The 9,125-nt window shown below is 42.5% G+C and overlaps 1 protein-coding gene across 1 annotated transcript; it reads left to right on the forward strand.

The window, feature by feature from the left end:
* The first annotated feature begins 4,624 nt into the window (after positions 1 to 4,624).
* SYCE3 (synaptonemal complex central element protein 3) lies at positions 4,625 to 5,834 on the forward strand. Its single transcript, XM_064730881.1, has 2 exons — positions 4,625 to 4,733; positions 5,665 to 5,834. Exons 1-2 carry the CDS (start codon positions 4,625 to 4,627, stop codon positions 5,832 to 5,834), a joined length of 279 nt encoding a protein of 92 aa, XP_064586951.1.
* The last annotated feature ends 3,291 nt before the right edge of the window (positions 5,835 to 9,125 follow it).

Consider the following 9,125-nt stretch of genomic DNA (forward strand, 5'->3'; position numbering starts at 1 on the left):
AATGAGTTCCTTACTGAAATGAGTTACATTCCACAGGCACCCTCCTCAAGGGCACCTGGAGGAAAACCTATTCAGACTCCTTTTTAAAAATATGACAACTGAAAATCTTCCTCCTTTCAGTTTCTACACCTCCCTGCCGTGGAAGAGAGTGTGAAAGGCAAAGGGTTAAAGATTCAGGATAAGCATATGCAAAAGCAGCAATGGCTGCAGCTTTTAATTTCCCCCACCAGCGTCCCTGTTGTGCTCCCAGTCTGACTGGTTGGATAAGACATTTTAATGGTTCAGAGTTCAGGCTTCAGCCTATATAATCCTTCTCATTCATCAATGAGAAGGTCTTTCCTCCTGCTTACTGAAGTGACAGAAGTCATTTATTGTCCTGTGAAAAACAGACTTTTCCTGCTATGTCTTTTATTGTATGTGCATCCACAAAGAAAACATTGCCTGTTTGACATCCTCTATCCTTCTCTATTTTTTCCTTATGATTAAGCACGCTGAAAGGCAGCAGACTGGCAGTTTTATTAACATAACCATCCTCTTTATCTCCAAGACAGCTGAAGCACATGTAGAAACCATCCTAACCACACACAGCTGCTGCACCATAGCCTCAAGATGGGTTCTGGGACTAAGCAGTGAACTTATTATTTTCACCTTCTAATATAAGACTTAAAACTGTGGCTTATAGCTGATAGACTGTGACTGATCTTTTGGTCAACATAAGCCCACAGAGGTGTAGAAACTCGGAAGCTAAGGGGCTAATGTGTAAGTCTCAAACAACAACAGCCAGGCAGCTGCAGAGCCAAGCAAGGATCATTGGTAACAACACACTGTGAGAAAGAACAAGATGTGGCTGGGGAAGGGGCATGCAGAGGAAGGACAGCACTTTTCTGGGACACACACCCTTGATGTAGTTTCTGCAGACAGGCATAACATGGCACAGCAGAGGGATGATATTAAAGCGAAACAAAACCTCCCATCATTATCCTAAGCATCTTATGATGCTCTGCCTCATGAGCTTTGCCTCTCAAAGTAGCAGGTTTTCTTAAGAAAAATTACAAGCCTATTTTTTTAATGGCAACTCTGTTGTGATTTTCAGTTCATCCCTGAAGTATTTCTTATTTGAAATTTCCAAAGGTTCCACCATATGAAAATAAATAAAGTAGAAAACTGAAATGGCCTAATGATTAGGCATCAATCTTCATCAGCTAGCTGAAGATCCAGTAATTTGCTAGCACTTCCTTTATTCAGGGATTTTACTCAGCTGCTTTAGAATCCCTGCAAAACTTTAGCAACACAATGCTCTGTCTGATAAAGTTGCATTCATGCAACTTAGGTGAATAAATACTTGATTTTATTTTGAAGACAGAGTCTCAGCTTCAAACCAGCTACTCAGTTGGCAGTGAAATGAGTGGTGATTGCAAGAGATGCGCAAGTCTGCTGCATCATGAGAATACTAATATACCAAATAATTAAAAACAGAACTAAGTTTGTGTTTGTGAGGATGAAAAAAAGATAACAAGAGACAGCCCAAACCATTCAAGGTCTGGATATTGATCTGGAATGGGACATGACTTGGACCATGGACAATTCAGAAATGGGACTCTGCTATAAACCAGATGATTCCTATCTATTAACTCTTGACAAACCTTGAGTCCTGTTTGCTATAAACCAGATAATTCATATCTATTAACTCTTGACAAACCTTGAGCCTTGTTGCTCTTTCTCCAGAAAAAATCTAACCTGATTTCACCTAGTGCTGCAAACACCTTCTCCAGCTTTTTTTGTTTCAATGATGCAAAGATCATAGAATCACAGAACAGTTTGGAAAGGACCTTTATAGACCATGCAGTTCCAATCCCCTTGCCATGGGCAGAGACACTTTCCACTAGTCCATACAGCCTGACCCTGAACACTTCCAGGGATGGGCATCCACAACTTTCTCAAGACAGCCTGTTCCAACTTCTCACCACCCTCACTGGCAAGAATTTTTTCCTTATATCCAATATAAACCTACTCTTCTTAGCCGTGAACCTGCTGCTCGTTTACCTGTCATTGCCAGCCCTGGTCTGACGTCTCCCTCCTTCCCGCAGGCAGGGTGAGACTCTCTGAGAAAAGCAGCAGAAGCTCCACGCAGCTTTAAACTCAGGGGTTAAGAAGAACTTTTGCGTTACTGTCAGGAGAGCCCCTGAAACCACCGCAGCCCATCGGGCACGGCAGCTCCTGCGGCCCGGCGCGCCCGGGGGCCGTGCGGGCCTGGGCTGGCGGCGGAGGGCGGCCCTGCTGCTGTGCCGGGGCTGTGGGCACGGAGGGCGGCACCGCCCCTGCTCCGGGCCCGGGGATAGCACCGCGCCGGGGCTGTGGGCACGGAGGGCTGCACCGCCCCTGCCCCAGGCCCGGGGAAGGCACCCCTCCGGACACGGTGTGGATGGAGGCCGCGCTGCCCAGCACGCCCAGCCCAGTCCCGTTTGACATCCTCTATCCTTCTCTGCTTTTTCTTTATGGTTAAGCGCGCTGAAAGGCAGCAGACTGGCAGTTTTATTAACATAACCATCCTCTCTATCTGCAGGACAGCTGTAGCACACGTAGAAACCACCCAGACCACACACACGGCTCGGTTGGATGCATGGGCAGAGCCCAGTAAGATGATATTTAATAAGTCCAAGTGCCGAGTCCTGCATTTTAGCCACAGTAACCCCCTGCAACGCCATAGACTGGGGACAGTGTGGATAGACAGTGTCCAGGCAGAAAGGGACCAGTGTGCCCTGGGCAAGAAGGCCAATGGCATCCTGGCCTGTATCAGGAATAGTGTGGCCAGCAGGAGCAGGGAGGTCATTCTTCCCCTGTACTGGTGAGGCCACACCTTGAGTGCTGTGTCCAGTTCTGGCCCCTCAGTTTAGGGAGGACGTTGAGAGGCTTGAGCACACCCAGAGAAGGCAACGGGGCTGGTGAGGGGCTTGGAACACAAGCCCTGTGAGGAACGACTGAGGGAGCTGGGGGTGTTTAGCCTGGAGAACAGGAGCCTCAGTGGTGACCTTATCACTCTCTACACCTACCTGAAAGGTGGGTGTAGTCAGGTGGGGTTGGTCTCTTTCTTCAGGCAGCAACTGACAGAACGAGAGGACACAGTCTCAAGCTGCATCAAGGGAAATATAGGTTGGATATTGGGAAAAAGTGGTGGAGACACCATTCCTGGATGTGTTTAAAAAAAGACTGCATGTGGCACTTGGTGCCATGGTTTACTTGAGGCGTTAGGGTATGGGTTGCACTCGATGATCTTGAAAGTCTCTTCCTGCCTAGGGATTCTGTGATTCTGTCCGTGATGCCGCACAGAGCCGGCCGCGGCGGAGCTGGAAGCGATGGGCAGGCGGGACACGGAGCCAGGACCTAGAGCCGGGACACGGTGCCAGGGCACAGCCACAGCCCGGCGCCGCGGAGCGCCAACCGCGCCGCCCTCCCGACCGCCGAGCTCTCCCAAGCGATTGTGTTCGTGAAACACAGAATCAACCGAGCTCGTGAGCCCGGGCAGTGAGCGGGCGGGAGGGGCGGCACGGCGGCCGGACGGCGTTTGGTGTCGCGTTACCGCCCGCCCCGTCCGTGAGGGCGGCTGGCGGGGCGGCCCCGGCGCCCCGGGGGACGCGGCCGTGGCGGCGGCCGAAAGGTGCCCGTGGTGTGGGACAGCGCCCCGGCCTGGGCTCTAAAGGGGCATGGCCGGTTAACCTCATTGTTTTACCTCATAAGTTTTACCTCGTTGTACGAAGAGACACTTGGAACACCTAGCGTCCGAGGTTTGCCGCCGGTTTACAATGCTGTAAGGCCATTACAAACCACCGGTCGCGTTCCTTCCGTACATACTGACAATAAACCCTGGAAAACAGATACCCACTGAGTCTGAGAAATCATGTGATAAAAACTCTGCAGTGTGATGTATAAAGTCACTACACTGAAGCTCTTCCGTCTATTTCTTCACAGTTACGCCCCATCCATTGATCATTTTCAGAAAAGGAAATTGAAGGCAATACTTTGTGTTACATTTTCGGTGAACACTACGGTTCTAAAACTCTATTTTTGCCCCAAGCACTTTTACATCCTAGAATTTCATTCCCTACAACTAAGAAGAGCTTAGGGAATCATAATCACTTATCTGCCTCTATGGTGACAGAACTTAGTGTTTGTACTTAACCTGTTTGAAGCCTGCAATTGTGAAATAAATACTGGTTACAAATGGGGATTTTACGGCTAACTTTGAAAATAAGGAGTTGCCCTGGGTCAGAGTATTTGGGAGAGAAGCTGGAAGACAACTGTAACAGGGTAATGAAGTTTGCTAGTGAAGAGTTTGACACAATGATCTTTTATTACTGATACCAAAAATCTTTATTTTGCTCAAGCACAGCATATTTTAGGTTATTCTTTCTACTAATTTCAAAATGAGTCACAAGTAATATGCAGCATACAGATGACCAGTAACCTTAAAGTCAGATTTTTACTGAATTCACATGTAAATCTAAAAATTTATGTGCATGTACATAATATGCTTTTATTTTTTTATTGCTATGTTACTTGGTCTCAACTATGAAAATCAACTCACTTTAGAGTAAAATAAAGTAGGAAATTCCTGGTTTCCTTATAGATGGCAGAATCAGAATCTCAGGAAGGAGACGATTATAACAGGGGAAAGATGGTGGAGAACATTAAAACAGACATGGAGGAACTTCTGGAGGAAATGGAAAAACTAACAGGTACAGGTCTTTATTAGCAATGATATGGATTTTTGTACTAAAGACACTGAAGATTTATTTTTATATTCTGTAAACTTCTGTGTGATAGAAATGTAATTAAAACAATCACCATCAACTAATGCCCTCGTGTTCTTAATTGTGAAAAAGCATGCAGATAATTAAGCTGGTTCAGATGGCTCAGAATTAAAAATCAATAGGTGATGATGCATGCATACTTGAGAGTGTTGGTTAAAAAATGAAATATTACTAAGGTCTTTAATGTACAATTGTTAAAATATAGTCTATAAAATGAGACTTAATTCTAAAAAATGGATACATATCACCTCTCAGATCAGTGTACTATAGTGAATTCTTGGTAAAATAAAAGGGGAAGTAAGTAAGTGTACATTAGTGCATAAGTGCTAAAACTATTTGCTCAGCTTTATCAGATACTCATTGTTTCAAAATCAATTCCATTATTTAAGGTGCTGATTATTTCAAGATCAATTTCATTACTTAAGTTGTCCTTAAAATATTTCATTTCTGTTGCAATCTCCTTGATCTTATTCTTCCTCACCTAACACAAGCTGTAACCAGTCTGGAGGGAGGACTCCTTATATAATATTCATATATTTTAAAACACTCTCTTGACCCTTTCCATTTGATTACCTATTTTGTTGTCATTTTAGGTGAAGTGTCCACCCTTGTTTCATAATTTACATCAGTGTACTTTCATTATGAACTATTTTGAGACATTTATAAGAAGTAATACTGAACACTCCATTTAATCTAGTATTACTGTAGGCAGTTTCTGTTTTATTTTCCAGCCTTCTCTGTGACCCAAAGTGATAATAATTCATTTTATTAATTGAATTTGCTTATTGAATTTATTTATTGAATCAGTCCTTGCTGTTTCCTGGCCAGAAAACAGTAATAGGTGTTGTGTTTGCAGTGCGTGCAGCCTGGATGGCTTACAGCTACACGGCCATCCAGACCAACGCAGACCTGTCCAACGCCATGCAGCACTCAGAAGACGTTTTCCTGATGTGCAAAGAGCAGATGGAGAAGAAATGGCAAGAGGTGCTACTGGAATCTAGAAGTGAAGGGGAAAAAAAGGAATAAATTGAACTTGGTCATGCTGCCAGAATGACATTCCTCGGAAAATCACTCAAGTCCTTTTTTGTCCCAGCTGTGGAGGTTTCACAGGCACTGTGGGAAATGGGCTTTCCTCTTGCTAAGAACTACTTATTTGTGAATGTCTGTGGAATTATTTTAATGAGATTACACATATAGCTTCATATAGTTGAGGGTAAAAGGCAGCAATGTGTGTAGTTGCATAATGCCCATCAGTAATCCCTGTAGAGTTTGCACACACAATTGACACGCCCTCTGACCTTTTCCCTGGAAGATCATACTCCATGGTCAGCATAACTGGAATTCTTAGAAACCTGAACAAACTGGGGAGATGGGGAACAGGGCTGCTGTAGAGGACCAGCCTAATGGCATTGCACTAGCCCATGCCTTTCAAAGAAAACTGAAGAATTGCTTACTTTCCCAAATAAAACACAGGTTAAATTCTAGATCTGCAGATAGATTTAGATGGTTTTATTTAGTATTATCATCTAGGTGTTCAATTACATAGTTTTATTATTTAGATAGATCATCTATAGTTGTTGCATCTTCTTTCATTAGATTTTTAACCATTTCTTTGAACTGATTTCCCCAGAAAAATTGTTCCTCTCAAACCCTCTGAAGGTGGCATGAAATAAATTTTTTTTTACCATTATAGACTGCAGTGAGTGTGGTGGCATTGCTGCAGAAAATACTAACCATGTTATAAAACATGCTTTTCTCCATACATTCTTACTGTAAAATATTAGAAAAGGACTAAAAAATTTCTTCTTTAGTCAGGATGTGGATTGAGAGCAGCAACTTATGGTTTGTGGTTTTACATAAATGAGTAATTTATCAGAGATGGAATTCACTGCAATAGGTTTTAAGGATCTTCCCTTTTATTAAAATCAGTCTCTTTTAACTAGAAAGTAACCACCATGCAGGAAGTGAGAGCACCTCCATCTCCTCTGAAGAGGTAATGATTTAAATCATATCTAAAGAATCCCTGAAAGTTGGCCAATGTTTAGGCTGTGTATTTCTTTGAGAGTGGTTGATCTAAATTCAGACAAAATGTTTATCCACCGAAGTAAAAAATATGCAGACAATTTAACTTTGGGTGTTTGGTTTTTTTTAATACCAAGTATTTCTAGAGATACAAATGGTAAGAACAAACTTTGAACTCTACACTTCACTTTCCCATGGGTAGGTCTTCACTTCTCCCCAAGATTTTCTTTGCAGTTATGTGACGATTACAAGAGGAAAGTTAGGGATGGGCAGCGGTGCTTATTCCTAGAAAAACTATACAGCAAGATATTTATATTTTTACTTTGCTATTTTTATCCTTTATTTATTTACTGGATTGTTACTCACCATCTACCCTATTTCAGCCCCCCTCGAGCCTGCAGCAGGCCCCAGATAGCCCACATTGCAACACCTTTATTTCTTGTCACGGGGGTGTGTCCATGAATTTCCAGAAAAAATTAAGTGGAGTAACAGCCCCATCTAGTGCTCACATAACTGTACCAGTAAACTGGATTGCTGACATCTCTTAACTCCCCAGCACCCATTTCCTGTGATGAGAAGTGTCAGCAGTTGTGTGGGGTGTAACACTGCAATGCTTTTACCACTCACGACACAGCAAAATTTACTGATCTTAGTTATGCACTGCACCTGTTGGCAAGTCAAGAGGCTGATGTCCAAGAGTAACCTATCCAAGAGCCATCAAGTGGAGCCATAAATATTCTCAATACTCTGCTTTAGAGCACTGAGAATATTTTAGAGTATTGTTTCCATTTACAGTTTCTTACCAAGAAACAGATGAGACTTATACAAAGCCTCCTGTATAATTCTGATGGAAATTCTTCTGGTTCAAACTGTGCCCTTCTTTCCAGTGTAAAACAACTGAAAGAGTGCTGAAATGAGAACATTTCACACTCAGGCATCTCAACCTTGTCAGAACATGTCCTAGAGCTCTGTTTAGAATATTTATTTCATTTACTATTACTGCCCTCCAGTCCTTTATTATAGCCCAAATTACCTCAGAAAGGCTCAAGCATCCATATGAGCTGGTTTACCTTTTAGCATATTTTCAAAATTTCAGTCCACATTCTTGCAGCAATTTTTCCTGAAATTGAATCTGTAACACAGATTTATTATATATATGTATATTATATATATAATATATATGTAAAATTATATGTAAATATATCTATTTACACATACTATTAAAATAATCTTTTTTTCTGAACAAGAACTGTATCACATCAGCACTACTGGCATGAAAATGGCAGTTAATAATTGATACACTAAGGACCTTTGTGGTCCTACTCAAGTCACCATTTACAAGTCAAAACTTACAGCCAAACATTGAAGAATAATCTATTTCTACACTAGTCAGAAAATATGAAGCTCTGAGTCTTTTCTATCACATTTTAAAACCTTAAGATATTAATTACTCATCTCAACAGCTGGTGGTACTAAGTCATCAAGATCTACTTTCTGCTCAGTGCATCGTTGTCCTGCTCTAGGACTCAAAATTCAGTCATAGCAGCCTTGCTCCATTATTGCAAACAGAACAAAAAGTTTAAGCTACTGCTTATTTGACATGGCCTCCAAAATCTTCTCATCCCATTTACACCTGTGGAAGGATCCCACTGCCACTTGGCTCCAGCAGATGATTTTCCCTGCAGCTCTGAGGACTTCAGAGCATGGACTTTCTCTCTACAGATTCTCTACAGAGCACAGCAGCACTGAAGGCTCACTGGCTCTCCAAAAAGCCAAACCAGCAGAAAACAGAATGATATCTAAGGCCATGGCTTTGAACTTGGGATGTGCAAAGAGACTCTTTAAAAAAATCCACAAGTAACAGAGTCAGACATCCACAGCTGATTTCATAGGCCTCATAACAAACTATGTAGCACAGGCTTTATTTCCAGCGCTTTTTCCAACAGAAAGCGTTTCACTTCCAAGGCACTTGTTGCACCTGTGTAGTTCTCCCACGGCAGCAGCACTGTCTGAGACAGAAGCTTACAGTACACCTATCTCTCTCACCAGGCTGTGAATGCCTTGTATTGCAATTATGTTCAAATGAAACCATGCACAAAGGAAGGCCTACAGAACTGTCTTCTTCCTTTCTTTATCCTCCTCAAAAGTTCACAAGCCACAGGGAATGTTTTCGCAGCCCATTAGCTACTCTGCAAATTCAAAATCCATGGAGCTAAATGTCTTTTTTTAAAAAAAAAACAAACCAACACAACACAAATAAGCTCTCATCTGAAATTCTGCTTGAGGCAAATAACC

This window comes from Zonotrichia leucophrys, chromosome 1A, assembly GCF_028769735.1.
Source record: "Zonotrichia leucophrys gambelii isolate GWCS_2022_RI chromosome 1A, RI_Zleu_2.0, whole genome shotgun sequence".
Classification (NCBI taxonomy): domain Eukaryota; kingdom Metazoa; phylum Chordata; class Aves; order Passeriformes; family Passerellidae; genus Zonotrichia; species Zonotrichia leucophrys.

What these genes read in the sequence shown, in the direction of transcription:
- SYCE3 (XM_064730881.1), top strand. Translation starts at nt 4,625, where the DNA reads ATGGCAGAATCAGAATCTCAGGAAGGAGACGATTATAACAGGGGAAAG. An exon ending in GGAAATGGAAAAACTAACAG is followed by an intron (nt 4,734 to 5,664) that starts GTACAGGTCTTT and finishes TTGTGTTTGCAG; the next exon opens with TGCGTGCAGCCTGGATGGCT.